At 44.6% G+C, this 16,851-nt stretch overlaps 1 protein-coding gene across 3 annotated transcripts; it reads left to right on the forward strand.

Moving 5' to 3' along the window:
- Positions 1 to 152: 152 nt before the first annotated feature.
- On the forward strand, positions 153 to 11,755 carry LOC110952754 (putative uncharacterized protein DDB_G0268364). Of its 3 annotated transcripts, none has more exons than XM_022196459.2 (2): positions 153 to 540; positions 7,281 to 11,755. In XM_022196459.2, the coding sequence occupies exon 2, from the start codon at positions 7,772 to 7,774 to the stop codon at positions 9,650 to 9,652; it is 1,881 nt and encodes a 626-aa protein (XP_022052151.1). In that variant the 5' UTR covers positions 153 to 540; positions 7,281 to 7,771; the 3' UTR covers positions 9,653 to 11,755. The 3 variants fall into 3 exon arrangements, with proteins under 3 accessions (XP_022052151.1, XP_051797231.1, XP_022052152.1); XM_051941271.1 differs by lacking the exon at positions 153 to 540 and adding an exon at positions 812 to 923; XM_022196460.2 differs by lacking the exon at positions 153 to 540 and adding an exon at positions 1,485 to 1,790.
- Positions 11,756 to 16,851: the final 5,096 nt, after the last annotated feature.

Consider the following 16,851-nt stretch of genomic DNA (forward strand, 5'->3'; position numbering starts at 1 on the left):
TGTCTAGTAACCTTATTATGTGTATCACAGGCCTCCATCTGACTGAGACTGGCTCCCAGCCTGGCTCCTCCCCCTTCAGGGCCGACTCCTCCCCCTCCGCTCCCCTGCATCTCCTCTCCTGCAACAGGATTTGAAGGCGGGGAGAGAGGGAGGGGGCAGAGCCGAGAGAGAAACAAAAAACGTGACTCGGCACCCAAAGCGTCCTGTTATGCAACAACTGACCTACTAACATACATTTTGAGACTCAGAGAGAAGGAGCGAGCGAGAAGGAAATATAGAGAGCGATAGGAGAGAGAGAGAGAGAAACGAGAGAGAGAGAAAGAGGGAGGGAGGAATTGGAGCAAACATGACATGAGGAGCGCAACTAAAACAAGGCACTGTGTTCACACTCCGCGCATATACCTGCACTAATCGGAGAGCCGGTGTTTTGGACGTGGTGCGTGTTTGTGAGACGCAGCGGAGCGACGGTTGACGCGTAAAAAGCAGATTGTTGGAGAGGAGCGGGACTGTGTGTGGATTCTGTACCTTTACACGAAAAGGGTAAGTTATTATTTATAACTAGAACGCTGAATTAATATCATCAGATACTAAATATAACATACACGCTGCTTTAAATGTTCTATTTGCTGGCGTTTTTATGTGAGGAAGCTCCTGGTCTGTTTGTTTTGGTGTTCGCATGCTTCAATGTCAAGGCGAGGCTGGTTCCCCCTTTAGCTGGAGCTATGCGAGGGTCTCTGTGTGTGTGTGTGAGAGAGAGAGAGAGGAAAGGGGTGGGAGGAAGTGAGGGTGGGGAGGGGATAGCCAGAGGTTATGGGATTCCTTCAGAAAGAAAAAAAGGTGCGGTTGTGGCGTGTTTTTGGTGGAAAACGCGCAAGAGGATGGATTTGATGCCGTGGAGCTGTGCCAGGGACGCATCGGTGCTGGTGTGTTACGGTGCCGTGGCGCATACAGTCGTTTTGTGTGTTTGCGGGATTATTGTGGTGGTGGTGGTGCTTTTAGGGGGACAGTGTGGTGTGTTTACCTCATAGGTCGGATTTCGTAACACACGTGACCCCCAGTTATTTAAGTGTCCAGATAGAGCAGCCTATTATTATTTACATTATTGTTGCTAATATCATTATTAGATTAATATCAGCAGACATAACTACTTTTTAGACTTACAACAAAATTACTATTTTTAATAGCACTATTATTATTAAACGTTAATAATTCCTAATTATTAATCAAAATAATGATATTACTACTACTATGAAGCATTATTATCAGTAATAATATCACTAATATGAAATATTAGTTGTTGGAACAACCACTTTATTATGCCAAAATTAATGATAAAACATCTAATAATTATTACTATTCCAATAATGAGTTGTTATTCCTCCAGTGGCATTCAGTGTGGGGTTTTTCTGCTGCAGTGATTCCGAGCAGCCACTTACTTATACCCGGTTTCTTTTAGGTTAGTAGGCTAGTCCATGCAGACAACTGGAAAAATCCCATGCAGGCTCTGAGGACACACTTCTCTCTGTCACGTGTAGCAGCTCTTTGTAAAGGTTAACGCGGCTGTGCAGCCCTCCGGGTTAACCCTTTAGTGCGCTGGCGCTCTGAAGGAGCCACAACACAGAGCGGAGCGCACCGACAACACGCACGACCGAGGCATGATCAGCCGGATACATGTGGACGTTTCGCTTCGCTTCTTTTGTTTACAGCCCCAGACGGGAGCCAGCGAGTGTTAGCTCTTCTAAACGCGGATGAGGAATGGTGAAGTTCACGGGCTCCGATGAGTGCAGGAGGTGAGGTGTGGATCAGAACATCTGGATCAAATGTGGGTCAGATGTGCTCCTGTGTTCTTGGCAGCTACAATAGGAGTGCTTTTACATGGAAGTGTGCTGAAGCTTTGCTCTGCGTGTGTGTTTGGGTTTTTTGTGGGTGAATTTCGTGGCACAGTTGGAGGCGCGTAGTCGCCTCGGATGACTGAGGAGCCGATTAAATATGGATGAACACGATTTGTCAGACAGTGCAACAAAGGAGGCGTGTGGGGTAACATAATTCTCACGATGTGCCGCTCGCCTGATGAGATTTATGCATTTGTTGTGCGCTCTACATGTCCGAAGGCGGTTTAAAACAATACATTATAGTCTAATTGAACTTCAGGAGCCACAACAACAACTCTGTTTGGCTGCAGTTCAGCTCCTCTGGAGTAAAATCATTGCTGGTCGTCATATAGGCAATTTTAGGAATTTCATGTGCTGTTCGACATCGTGTTTGATTTCTGTTTGGATGTATTTTGATCATTATATAGGTTGAACAAGTGTTTCAGGTATAGATTTTGAAAACATAAACAGATGACGTTGTGAAAGTGCCAGGACAGCTTCTCTCTCCTCAGTGGAGGGACTTGTGCGCATTTTACGCACTGTAAGTTTGGCATGTGGCGTGGCGCACCTGCACATCAGGTACAAATCTAGGCTATACCGTGCGGGAAACATAGGTTGCAGGTTGCATAATAAATGAATTAAATAATTAAAATGGATTAAAGAAATAGGCAGATTATGCAATCGGCGGAAACCCATAGTCTGCGGCTATGCAGCGCTGCGCTTCGCTGCGGAGCGGCTGCTGCCAATTGGTTGGCGTGCACACTGGGTCTCTATGCCAGCCGAGAATGTAGGTCACATCAGTCCTGTGGGAGGAGGGGATGAGGCGCACAACCGCCGCTGACTAGAAAGGCAGAATCAGAACCCCACCAAAATAAATCCCCGCCATAACAAAGGAACGAGGCAGTCATGCAGAAATAGAAAAGTGTCACAGCGATGAAAGCCCTGCAGCCTGAATAAATAAATATCATTTCTAAATGTATGTAATTAAGAAATAAAAGTACTTCTCAGTTTATTTCAGCCTTATTGCATCACTGGGGTGACCTACTGAGACAACTGCCTTGTGGTCTCTTGGATTTGATTACAACTCTGCCTGCATCCAGCTTTACTAAATTAAACTGTGGGAGGGGAGTTCATGGTCAGAGGCATGCTGCAGTTTCCATCCTGGCCTACTTTGCGGCCTCTTGACTTTCCCGGGGTTTCCTGGCACATGTAAGATGATAAAAGATGAGGGCCTTGCTTTGTTATTGTGCTGTGGTTTGGAGCCAGCAGAGAGGCGAATTACAGCATTTAGTAGGCCAAGGGAGCACATGTGACTGGTGCAACACATGGACTGAGTCACTCTGCTGGTTTTTTTTCCTTTTTGAGAGAAGGGTGATATGGCCTGCGTTAATGGAACAAGGATCGAGCTCGGATAGGGCTCCGCCTTGCCTTGCTGGCATTCTGCCCAAGTCTTTAGGGAAGATAAAGTCAGCCCCCCCCCTAGACTTGGAATTCAAACACACCCCGCCCCTGACCCCCAACCCCGCACCACGTGCCATACGTTGCATTCTTCCTAGGAAGGGTGGGATAAGGGGGGCAGCAGTTTCATCATTCCCCTTATCTCTGAAGCATTTGCCCCCTTCTCCTTTTATGTTAGACCTGCTCCCACTTCCTGAAACGCTCCACAGAAACACGTGCACGGGGTTTTTGAACCCGGTCCACTGTTTCCAAAGCTCGCTGCCACATTTAGACTCTTTGCGGTGTGGGCCCTGTGGTTGTGTGAGCGAGCGCAACTTGGATTCTTTTACGGTGCTATCATTCCACAAGTGCCACAGAGACCTCGTGATGACACGTGAAGAATATGCGATAGATTGGAAAGAATAATGTAGGTCAAGGAATTGCATGGAGAGGAGCAGAGCTGCAGTACGTTTGCTCGCTTCGGTGAGATATATTTGTATATCAGAGCCGGAGAATTGTACACGTGAAAGTGTGTTTCAAATGCATGCAAATACAATGGCTGCATTTTTACTTGCTCTAGGCGAGTAAAACCTCACGCTGCTTAAGGCTTAAAGCATCTTTGGAAATGTAATTTTGATGACAGTGCGGCTGAATGAAATGCATTACCGGCTGGTCTGTGAAGGAGGGCCACAATACCCTATTATACGATTCATTCACACGGCTGGATGTTAAGGGGTGCTACAGAGTGAGAGGTGAACAGACGCACAGAAAAAAAAAGCAAGAGCCACCACCACTGTGAGTTAATTATAGACGAGGGTTCATTCATGTGTCTCGTTCTTCCTGACGGTGGGAGAGATATGGAATATACGCTCTCTGTGACGTCAATCCGCCCTCGTTTTGTTACGGGACGCCGTTTTCTCACCGTTTGCTTTTGGCCGTTGCTTCAGAAGAAGGGAGCAAAAGTCTGATATGATTGGCTGCCCCTTCCGTTTCCCCCTTTTTGTTGCTATGGGTGACGCATTCCTTCTATTGATGCAATACCAACACTGTCGCAATTGCCACTGGTTTCCCCCCCTACCCAGCTACAGTATAATCTCCTCTCCATGCTTTCTTTGTTTTAGCTCTCCCTCATTGATTCCCTTCTTTTCTTTGTCTGCGCTCCTCCTGCTCTCACCTGTGTCTATATTTAGACAGTGCTCTAATTCTCAATGACTACTTCTTCTTTATTGTGCCCGCCCTTCTCTTTTTTTGTAATGTTATCTTTTTTGAACCTCTCGCTGCTTCACCTCTCTACTGCTGGGCTGACCTATATTCCAGCGAGTCGTAGAGTGAAGGCAGCTCGACCCGTGTTTACCGAGCGCGGTCGGCCCACAGATTCTGGGTCAGTGGGACATGCAGAGAAAAAGTCTCTCCCTTCATTCTTTTCTCTCTCGTGCCCGGCAGCCACATGTCAAAGGCTCACGAAGACGACCTTAAAGCATTTAGCCGAGCAAAAAGAAGACAAAAAAACTCCAGACAGTAGCACCTTTTATCCAACAAATGCAGATTCTCAAATCGGATTTGATTCTTTGGAGAGTCATTTTTAAAAAATAAAGTTTTCAGTCTGTTTTTGTATGTATATGGGAGATAAGGAAAGTCATGGTAGCCCATAATCTGGGCTAAAATCTACATGTTTATTGTGAGGAGTTACGTAATGATGTCAGATCCACTGGAAGAGCAGTGGATCTGACAAACACCTTGCCAGATTATGAGCCTACAGATTCAGACAGTCTAGTCCTGTAGCAACACACAATTACTGCAGCTTTTCAAATGTATGGGATTACTGCCGCTGTATTACGATGTGTGCATTAAGATATAGAACACCAATGCATGTGCTTGGGCAGACTTTTGACACAGTTTGACGGGTGCAACCTTCCCGGCTTCAGTCAATCAGCTGGTAAAGGTTAATAGCAATCTAAGTGCAGAGAGACAGGCTTTTGTTTGTTGTTGTCTTTAAAATGACAAGTCCCGTGAAAGAGCAATAACTGCACACGTGACCCAATTATTTTTCCGCGAGAGTCTTTCCTGGAGCCTTTCCTGTAATGATGAGTAATGCATGACATTCATTCAGGTTGATTCGGGAAGTGTCTGCGGGATTTAAAAGCAAACAAACACCTTATCTCTATCGTAAAGCTATAAACTGTAAATAAAAGAGAAGTGTGCCCTAAACCTGCATTCTTTCTAACAGCCAGCAGGGGGAAACTCCTCTGGTTGCAAAAAGAAGTCAAACTGTATAGAAGTCTATGAAAAAATGAAACTACTTCTCACTGGATTTATTACTTTAGTAAACATTTTCCTAATGAGTTTATACTATTATCTGCTAGTTTCAAGTCTTTCTCAATACAACACAATGCTATTTATGCAAATTATGATCCCTTAATGTACAAAACAGACAATAAAGCAGAGTATATCGCAAAGTAATTTATTCAGTTGTTGTCAACACTTGAGGAACTGTCAGTATTTATCCTGCATGGATCACAAATGTATTTACAAATTTGATGTCAGTCTATTTAGTTAGTGATATCTCATAGAATATCTGAATACTTTAAATCCGCAGCGGTGCCAGAAAGGGAATAAAAGGAAATTATCCACTCTTGTAGGTTATTTTTTTAGTCTAGATCTATGGAATGGACTCACAGACGAACCATCATTTCTATTCATAGAGTCATGTCATTAACAGCGCTGAAAACAAAAGAAAGCATTTAGAATCACTTTCATTTATCATTGCTGTGTCCTAACATCAGCAAGGTTGTGTTTGTTTTGAGTAAAGCCATACCGGTTAGTGAAATAACACAGCACTCCTTGGTGCTTTTCAGCTCTGAGGCACCCATCTCCATTGTTATGAGGCTGTCTGGCCACCCTCGTGTTTCACCCAAATGCAACGTTGCATGTTTTTCCAGCCCGTGTCTCATCTCCCGCCTCCCTTTTTTTCCAGAGGCCCTTGACCTATATTTATCAATGCCCCACCTCCCAGCTGCCCCCACACCTCCAAATCTCTCGCCAGAGTCTCAGCTTCTTTATCCTTGACCTGCATTAGCTGAGGCCTTTGTCTGCCTTATCTGCTCACTCTGCATCATTTATTTGGCATTGAGTTGTTTTGGCGAAGAATGCTGCCACATTCCTCCGCGGATGAACGCGTTGGGTGGGGGGTTGTGGTGTTTCAGCAGTGTTTGTGGATGGGGTTTCTCTGTGGAAAAAGGTCTCCCACGGAGGCTTTTCTTTTATGTCGGGGAAATGTTCTAAAATGGATTCAGGGAACCCCACCGGCTCTGCAAGTGACTCACCCTTCGCTCTGTCTGGCCCAAATAATCATCAGGGAAACCAAAAGAGCTAATCCTTAAGCAGTCTCATTTTCATGCTCTCAGCATGTCTCAGACTGATGTAATTTTGGTTGTGCTGCACTATTTATTTCACGTGTACGCTTACCTCAGTTGCCCTCTATGCCATTTCTAATTGCAAGTATGCAGTTTCTTAAAAAATGGATGGCAGCTCAGATCTTAGGATATGTTTAGGATTTAACTTTAAAGTCCTGGATGACGAGATGAAACAGGATCATGAGCCTTGCAAGGAACTCATTGCCCACATTACATCACAAAAGTACACATCAACATGCCAGGAAAAGGTCAGGGGTCAGAGGCTGCAGACGGATCAGATCAATAGCGAGGCCAAAAGGTCAGACAGTGAGGTCTAGCCACCATTCATTGGTTGCCAGGGGCGACGTAGTCAGTAAAGGCCAGACATGTCAAGACAGCAGAGGAAAGCTGTAGACATGTAGACGTGTGTCTTTGATCACTGTGCATGCTAAGAAACAACAACATTAGAGAACTGACAAAGGATGTCGTAAAAGGAATAAGTCTGATACGAGCGTGCCTTCTGGAACAGCAGCAGTCCATGTGGATTAACATTTCTTTTTTTCTGTTTTTATCTCTGCAGCTTTTCATCTTGCAGTCAGCTGCAGAGAAGACAGACAGACAGACAGACAGCGAGGCTCCCCAAGAGACTGACATGCTGAGGTAGACGTGCCGACCTACATCCTGCTGTTTATGTGGAGATCTGGGACACTTCTCTGCCAGCTTAGCAGTGTGCTGTTCTCATGCTAAATCTTTAACAACCAACAAAAGCAAGAGTAAATAAAGGAGGAAATCGGAAGACTGACCTGATCCACTTACTTTTGGGAGTCCTGACTCTGAACTGAGAACCCTTCCAGTGGATTAATGACGGTTGCTAATGCTGAGCTCCAGTTGTTCTTTATCTTTTTGGCTAAGTTGGACACATGAGTCCTTTCCTGGCATAACTACACGAAGTCTGCAATAAACAGAGAACTGAGGAAGACAAGGTGTTGTCATCACCACCCCTTGACATCTGAATTAATTTTTTACTCAGTCATCCTATAAACATTTCAAACTGGCTGCCACGAGACAAGAATGGAAAATCTGACATCAGCTCTCAAATTAAACAAAAACTCAGGGAATAACCTAAACTGCCTTGACACCTTCAGCGGTTATGAAGAGTCTCTTCCTTCAATCCAAGGGACTCCAACTCGCCTAGGGCGTCTTATCAAACCCAAACCCAACATGTCTTGCAGGCGAAAGCGCGAGTTCATATCTGACGAGAAGAAGGATGCCTCCTACTGGGAGAAACGTCGCAAGAACAACGAGGCTGCCAAGCGCTCCCGGGAGAAGCGACGTCTCAATGACATGGTTCTGGAGAACCGCGTCATTGCACTGAATGATGAGAATGTGAGGCTCAAGACAGAGCTGCTCCAACTGAAGCTGCGCTTTGGCCTTATAAGCACTGCCTCCTACATTGAAAAGAGCCAGCAAATTGGTGGGAGCAACAACGCAGGTAACGGAGGCACCTCCTCATCCTCCTCCTCCAATCAGTACTACTCCAGTGGTTACTCTAGTGGTTCTCAGGTGATGATGAACTCTGATTCCTCTGAAACAGAGCAATCAGGACGCAGCGAGGGTCATCGGCAGCTGGTGAAATACTCCCCACGTGGCTCCCTTTCCGACATGTCTGACGGCTCCTCCAGGGACAGTCCAGAGCCTATCCCCTTTGAGATCAAACAGGAAGGTGACAGGCTGGAGATGGATATTGCCAATGGCACCACAACCCAGATAATGTTTAACATCCACCGTGGGCTGGCCTCTGTCCCGACACATCACCAGATCCAGCAGCATTCTCAGGAGCTGGAGGCTGCATATCACAGTCAACAACAGCAGCAACACCACATTCACCAACAACCCCATCAGGAGCCCGTTACCTCCATCAACACTGTCAGCCAGGCTGCCCCTCACCCACCCGCTGCCCAGAGGAGTGTCATTCTGTACGGCGCCAGCAGTGCCTCTTATCCTGTGGACAGCATGACCAGGCCCCAGGACGTCGATCTGCAGTCGGCCCAGAAGCAGAGCAGCAGCCAGATGTGCGTCGGCCAGCTGCCCCAGTCCATTACAGAGAGCTCCACAGAGACACTGGCTGAGGTGACGAAGCAGCTGGAGAGGAAGACATTAGACTCCCCTTCGTACGAGCTCTCCGACAGCCATAACGAGGCTAGAGCCAGACAGGTGTACAGAGTTTGCCGACTTCCCCAGCAGCAACTGCAGCAGGAGCAGCAGCAGCAACAGCACCAGCAGGAGGACGATTCATCTGCAGAGCTCCACCACAAACAAGTGGAGGGGGTCAACCACCTGTACCACCATCTCCAGCAGCATCATTCATACCTCAGTGCACACGATGAGGAGCCACCTGTGCTAACTTACGAGGGCGGGCCGAGGAGTGAGGCTTATTACCAAGCCCAAACAACCTCCTCGAGCAAGGACACCGCATCCAGTGAAGATCCCTGCAGCCCCGACAAAGAGGCCTCCACGGATGATGAGGAGTCCCCCTCTTCATCCGGCTCAGACACGAGCAGCTTCCACAGCCAACACCTTACCAGCGTCCACCAGCCTGCTTCGCCTCTGCCCTCCTCCCACGGCGGCTCTCAAGCCCAGGGCTGGGATCCTCAGGCGGAGGTGAGGGGGACGGCATTGCCCCACAAACTAAGACTCAAGCACCGGGCCATGAGCACCGGCAGCAGCGGCGGCGGACACTGCTCCGGCCAGGAGTCCCCAACCACTCCTCCCTCTGCCACACCGCCTCCCCTCCCCCAGCATCCCTACTTGTCCCTGTCCCTCACGCCACCACAGAACATTAAGCGAGAGACCGCGAGTGGAGCTTGTAAACAGGTGGCGTCAGGGGAGGGGGTTCGGAAAGAGAGTGGAAAAAAGGAGACAGGTGCACGACGGAACAAGAGGAGAGATTAGGTGACCGGCCACTTTTAGGACTTGTCACAACTTAACAGAGAGACACTTTCTCCTCTGAGAACTACCCTGCCATCATGCCTTTGCCCTATAATCAAATCCCCTCCTTAAGCCCTTTGGACAAGAAGCTGGGCTTTTCTACTCCCCTGAACCCCAGTGTCACCAAAAAGGCTGGACATCTTGTAGGGCTGTATCATATTTGTATATATTGTACAGATTTGTCATTTCTTACATCCTCTCCATACTTACAGAAGCACTTTTGTTTATGTGATGAGAGGAGGAATGGAACTGCCGGCTTTTCTACTTTTGTCATCCAACAGTATACAGCAGAGTACATCAATGAAAGCACATTTTGATAACATGCAAAAAGGAATGTAGAAAAATAAGAATTTCAAGCTTTATCAGTACTATAAATTTGGTACATATCCAACTGTAGACAAACATACACATGTATGGCTCTCTGCCTTAATTAAAATCAAATGCAAACACACACTAGGGACATTCCCTCGACCAAAGAAGCACCAACACTACAAATATGAAGTTCCATACCTCTTCCCAGACCCTACCTCTACCAACCCATGCTCTCCCCAACCATCTCCATTATTTCACAAAAGATCGCCATCGCCTTTATTTTTAAGCACTTAATTTGTATATTACTGTGATATATGAATATATGTATCTATTATAAACATATATTTTAGAAAGAAATTTGAATACCAATTCAACAAAAATGCGACAAACCTGCAAGAGGATTCAGAAAGTGACCATCTTATTACAAATTACTGTACAGCCACATTGTCTACTGTTGCTACAGGACCCTTGCAAATTGAAACACCTCTTCTTTGATTGTTAAGCTTTAGCATTAATCATTAGTTAATGCCCTGTTTACACAGAAATGGCCGTCCAGTTTGGAGCGCCAACAGCACTGAATGAAGAACAAGTTGTTTCCTGAGGCTATGGCCTCATTAAAATGTTTGGATTTATTAACCTTTAACCAGCCTTTAAATATTTGGTGGACTACACCAGCTGCAGGCTATGAGCCTTTAGTTTATTTGAGCTTTATCAACCATATTTTGATGTTGTTACCATTCACTGGCCCAATGTATTTATTTCCCTCCTCTCCACATGCCCATCACTGTAGAAAAGCCCACAGGGACATAGACGGAGAATGTGTACAGACCTTTTTAGATACATACTGCAGCCTTCAGTTTGAACTTCTAATGCAGGCATGGGATGCTCGGGGGCAGAAGCAAGAGGAATGAAGTCACATTCATGTAAACACACTACAGTGCACTGAACAAGTTCCTCTTGTGTTAAAACCTAAGAAGAGAGCCCTCTGCAGCTAATGTTAATCATTATTGTCATGAATCGTGGTTTTGTAGTGTGACCAAACATGGCCCTTGAGGCCCGTTTTAGATCCTTGGTAGCTAAACTGATGCAATGCCAAATTTCTAAAACCCTCCAGTCGGGAGTCGAGTTAAAATTAATGAGCTTGAGCTAATATTAATCATCAGAGGGCCTTCCCTTGCTTCCCATGTGCCTCCATTTATCATTTCAGGGGTTTTTCATCCCTTTCTCATGGTAGTTCTGCTACTGGGCAGTGATGAATTGCCTTCACTGGATCCAAGTTTAACAAAAGTCTGTGTACCACGTTTGGCTTTTTGGTGCTTGTGTATAAATGTAAAGATCCCCCCCCACCCTCGAACAACACTGTAATGTTTGTTTCATTGCTTTTATATCCTCTTTTAAGTCACGGTGACGTTCTGTTTTCCTCTATACTGTGTCTTTTCTCCTACTGACTGTGATGACATGTATTTGCCTCATTCCTCCTCCCCCTTCCCTCTTTTTCAGTGTGTATTAATCAGTAATGTTTGTGGTTTTGCTGATGGTTTTATGAAAAAGACAAGGATTTTTAAAAAAATAAACACAGAGGCGAGGATACTGTGGTGTTTAGAGACGGGTGGTGGTTGGTCTGGTCGGTCATTACCATCGCTTCCTTTTGACATGAATATGTATGTAAAGACACTAATGTTCACTGTGGAAGGTGGGAGCATTTCAAGAAAAATCAAATAAAAATAATGTTGAACTTTCAACATGGAAAGAAAAGGACCCGTCTCTGTTCTTGTACTTGTGTTTGTGTGGCTTCAGTGCCTTTAGTTTTGAAAGACCCTGAATTATCAAGTGACATTTTCAGGCCACAATGCAGGACAGACAGATATTAGAGTGTCGCAACATCCTGAAGTAAAAAGCTAGACCATTCCTCATTTTATTAGTAATGGTACTTTAAGGATAACAATGGTCAATAGAAGCTGCCTGGATTTTTGACAGCACACTGCAGCTTTCACAGATGTCCATGAATCGTGCACAAAACAGACACACAAATTAAAACCTGGCTTTTTTTTTTTTACTGTAAGTCTGATATATTTTGTGACAACTTTGCTCACTAATGGGGATTAATAAGGCAATTTTGGCTCAGTCTTACATGGCAACATAGCAGGTAATTCCTGTTAGTACAAGCTGCTAGAAATCAGGCATTCACAAGTATTCAGATCAGCTACGTCAGTTAAAAATGATCATTTGAATTTCTGCAGGAAGAGTAAAAACGCGTATGCATTTAAATTCTACTGCACTCATCTCTGCAAGGATTTACCCTTTTAAAAGCAGCTGATCTTAATGAAAACATAAACACACTATTTTTGTTTTATGGCTTCTTCTCATATTGTCCACTGCTCACCATGGACTAAATTTATTTTTAAAGGCTTTGATTAAATTAAAAAAGCTCCGTGTTTTAGCATATATTGCCTGCTTTTCTTGGTATTTCAAGTTTTTGCTGCGGATCATTGTTTTTAGGCTCGTATTGCATCAAAGTCCTAATGTTAGTTTTCTGACAACACTACTTTCCAATGTGGCAAAGATCTTTATATGCAAATTCAGTGTTCTCTCTGGTAGCGTCACCTCATGTCACTACAAGCTGCTAAAAATCAGGCCTTCCAAGTATGAAGAACAACCACACCAATTAAAATTGACGGACTGAATTCCTGAGAAAGGGAGTTAATGGGTGTTTTAATCCTACTGTTGTTCTCATTTACGTGCACCAAAAAATATTGTTTCCTAGTCTGAAAAAAATCCAAAAATTCTGCAAAAAAAATTCCCAAAATTTGTGAAAATTTGCAAAACCTTCAGGAAGAAAATTCCTAGAATTCCTTCAAAGCTTTTTTTTTAAATTCCCCAAATTTGGCGAGAAAATTCTTGTAAATATTCTCAAAAAATGAGTAAAAATATCTAAAGTGATTACATGTACATCAGTAAAACTTCTGTTTTCTTTAAGAACATTCACAAAAAAAACAATCAACCAAAATCCAGCTAATTTCTCTGGATTTTGATTGATTTTTTTTTTGGTGAACATTTTTAAAATTTCTTTTTTTCCACCAAAAATGTTCAAAGATTTCCCAAAAACGTTGAAAATGTGGTCATCAGAAGTTTCACTGTGAAAATATATTTTTCCACATTTTCAAACTTTAAAACGGGTAAATTTTGACCCGAAGGACGACATGAGGGTTAAATGTGCACTGAGATGCTGCTGCATTTATCTCTACAAGGATTTTTCCTTTAATAAGCAGCAGTGGGCCGCCTTAGTTTTTTGCTGTGTCATTTCAGTACTGGAAGCACACATCGATGAGTCACAGCGTTAGGACTACTGACAGGTGAAGTGAATAACATTGATTATCTTGTTTTAATGCAACGGTCTACTGGGAAACCTTGAGTCCTGACATTCATGTGGATGTTTGACATGTACCCCCCACCCTCAGCAGGATAAAGCACCCCGACACACCACAAAAACCGCTCAGGAGTGGCTTGGGTGACACGACAGGACTAAGGTGTTCACTGGGGTTCCACACTCCCCAGATTCAAATCTTACTGAGCATCTGTGGGATGTTCCAGGATAATCATGATCTGGGGAGGTCCCACCCTGAAACCCACAGGACCCACTGTCACAGAGGTCCTGGTCCATGCCCCACTGGGTCAGAGGAGTTGGAGCAGCATAAAGGGGCCGACACAACATTAGGCAGGTGGTCATAATACTATGCCCGATTGCTGTATTAGAACAAGTATCTTATCCAAGTTAGAATTTGTGTATCGTGACAACGCTAACTGACGAAACTGAGCAACCGTTTCGATGTGTCCAAAACCCTGCTTTTAAGCAGCAGTGACAGCATACCAATCACAGCATGTAGGCAGCACTTACAAGCTGGCAGCCTGGCTCGTCATCCTATTAACTGAGACGATGGTCTAGAAACCTTATGCCAGAACCACCAGTTAGATAATAGATTACTCACTGATTGACATAAGACAATGAATCACTAGAAGCAAGCAAACCGAATAAATTAGCGCAGGACAGCACTCGAAGCATTTTTGGTTTCTTCTTGAATACAGCTGTAAAGTTGCTGCAATACATGAGGATTTAGTCAAACTCGAGTTTCAGACGGAGGTGGGGATTAATAGACACACCCTGCTTCTATTATGCGGAGATAGCCTTGTATGGAGTTCAGCATTCCCCATGGGTAACTCACTCTTTTTGGCATCTGAGGCTAATCTGCAGTGAGAGGAGCTTCGCAGTGACACACTGACACACTTTGCCCAGTGGGGCCAGAAAACTCCCTGGCAAGCTCGTCTGATGTAACACTGGCCTACTTCTACTAATAGACATGCGCTTATCGCACGAAAATACCATCAAATACTGTCCTCGCATTTGGCAGGAACATTCACAGGTACACACTGTCCCATTACGGCCTCTGCTCTTCAGCCTCGTGTGCAAACCTCTTTGATTTTTCTTCCCTTTCGACTCACTTCACATGACCTCGAGGGAACATAAAACAGGTTTCTGAAAACAGATAAAAATCTGAAGGGAATCAAACGTGATCGTGTTCGGCGAGGCACTTTCCCACACAGCCGAAGGATCTTTTTTATCCCAACAACTTGAGCAGGTGTGGCTCAGTAAAATGCAGCATATTTATAGCAGAGGAGGTGCAGAGACTGTGCTAAACAGCATATATCTGAACAGAGAGTCAGCTTTATGCGATGCGCAGGACAAAGCCGGCGCAGAGCCTGTCTGAGCCTCTGACTGCCGCTGCCAGCTCAACTGTCCTGCCAACGTCCTGACCAAGTCCCACTGCATTCTTTGTATTAACACAGAAAAGGCTGCTGTGTAATCCTGTTTAAGTCCAAGTTCAGACTCATCGGCTATATGGAGCCCGTTCAAACAGAGTGCAAGTGAAAGGCGGAGTTTACGGCCTGTATATAAATAATCAGAGACGTCAACACCTGGTAACGAACTAGCATACCACCTGCTTACTCATGGATCACATTATGACCTTCATTACAGAGCATTTCTATGCAGCATAACACACTGTGAGATTTCAATGGTGCTATTACACAATCTGTCCATAAAATAATTTGGTAATACTTCTTTGTTTCGATTGTTTCCCACCAAATCGAAACGGGGCCGTTTTCATAACAGCGAAAAGGCCGAGGGGAGGAGCAGCGAGGGGGGGGGGGGGGGGGGGAGTTAACCCAGTGCACTAACTTGATCTGAGCCTGCAAACAAAGCACCTCTTTGAGGCTGACACATCAGTGCCCTTCACAATGCTCTCAGTCACACACACACACACAAGCAAAAACATGCACGCACACACACGCTAATTCACATTCCCACATGTTGAAAAAACAAAAAAAAACAAAAGACAGAAAAAGCAGACAGACAGTCATCCTCAAAGGATTTTTAACTTATGGGGAGTTGTTCCGGTTAATGTGGCGCTCCTTGTGGTCCAGCAGCACCCGTGGGATCATGCCAAGGTGACACTCGCTGCAAGAACAGCAAAGCTCAGGCGGTATTTTTGCTGCGTCCCTTATTTTCCTGATTTGACTTGAACGGCTGCTGCACCACAGCTTGCATAAACAGGTCAGGAGGAAAGTAGGTCAGCATGCACGAGGAGGGAGGAAAAGGAGAACTAAAGAGAAATAGAGGGTGAGAGAGAGAGAGAGAGAGAGAGAGAGGGGGGGGGGGGAGGGGGGGAGGGGGGGGGGTGAGCCAGTGTGCTGACGGATGGATCGATGAAGGTTATGGCTTCATCCGTGTCACTCTTGTTTGTCTCTGGCAGCAGAGATGCTCTTGGCAAACGGAGCAGAAACAGGTCTCTCATGTTACCTGGTTCCCCTTCGCAGCCCAGGGGGAAGGGTTAGTGGAGCAGCAAAGGGGCTGGGGAGGGATGAGAGGGCAGAAAAAATGGAGCTGGGGGGGACCCCAGGAGTGCACAGATTGGGTTTGACACACTAGACCAAGGGTGTCAAACATAACAAAACCGGCCCTCCAGAGAGTCCAATCCGGCCCTCAAAGTGCAGAAATTACAGGGAAGACATCAACTGCAACTTGTAAATTAGTAAAACTATAAATTTGAAATAATTTCTAGACCCTGACAAGTTGTTTTCATCATAAAGTAAAATACTGTCTTGCTCTTTTGTAATTTTGTGTCTCATTTTTGTCATATTTCATCTTGCTTTTGCTGAGGTTTGTCTTTTTCTGTCTGACTTAACATTTGTCGTGTTTTTTTTTTTCATTTTGCCTCCCTTTTTTCCAGCTTGTATTTGTTTGTCTCATTCTTTGTCATTTTGTGTTTTGCTTTATTCATTGTTTTGTGTGCTGTTTTTGTCCTTTTTTTGCCTCGTTTGTGTCCATTTTTTGTCACTTTGTAGCTTTTTGTTTCGTGTCGTTTGTCTCATTCTTTGTCATTTTGTTTTTTGCTTTATTTGTTGTTTTGTGTACTGTTTTTGTCGTTTTGTTTCTGGCTTTTGTCATTTTTTGCCTCGTTTGTGTCCATTTTTTGTCACTTTGTAGCTTTTTGTCTTTTTTTCTTATCGTTTCATGTCATTTGTGTCATTCTTTGTCATTGTGTTTCTCGCTTTTGTCATTATGGGTCTCATTTTTGTAATATTTTGTCTTGTTTTAGTTTTTTCTTTTACAGTTAAACACTGCATTGTACAGTTCCAGAAACCTGTGATTAAATGTTTTGTTTCTTTGTAGAAACACTGTGATCTGTTGTAATGTGTAAATGATGCACTGAGGCATAATGTTGTTGAAATTCAACTTATTTTCTTTATTAAATTTCAGGTCGTTCACGATGTTTTGTCAAAAGATAACTCCTTAA

Source organism: Acanthochromis polyacanthus, chromosome 21 (assembly GCF_021347895.1).
Source record: "Acanthochromis polyacanthus isolate Apoly-LR-REF ecotype Palm Island chromosome 21, KAUST_Apoly_ChrSc, whole genome shotgun sequence".
Classification (NCBI taxonomy): Eukaryota; Metazoa; Chordata; class Actinopteri; family Pomacentridae; genus Acanthochromis; species Acanthochromis polyacanthus.

What these genes read in the sequence shown, in the direction of transcription:
- LOC110952754 (XM_022196459.2), top strand. Translation starts at nt 7,772, where the DNA reads ATGGAAAATCTGACATCAGCTCTCAAATTAAACAAAAACTCAGGGAAT.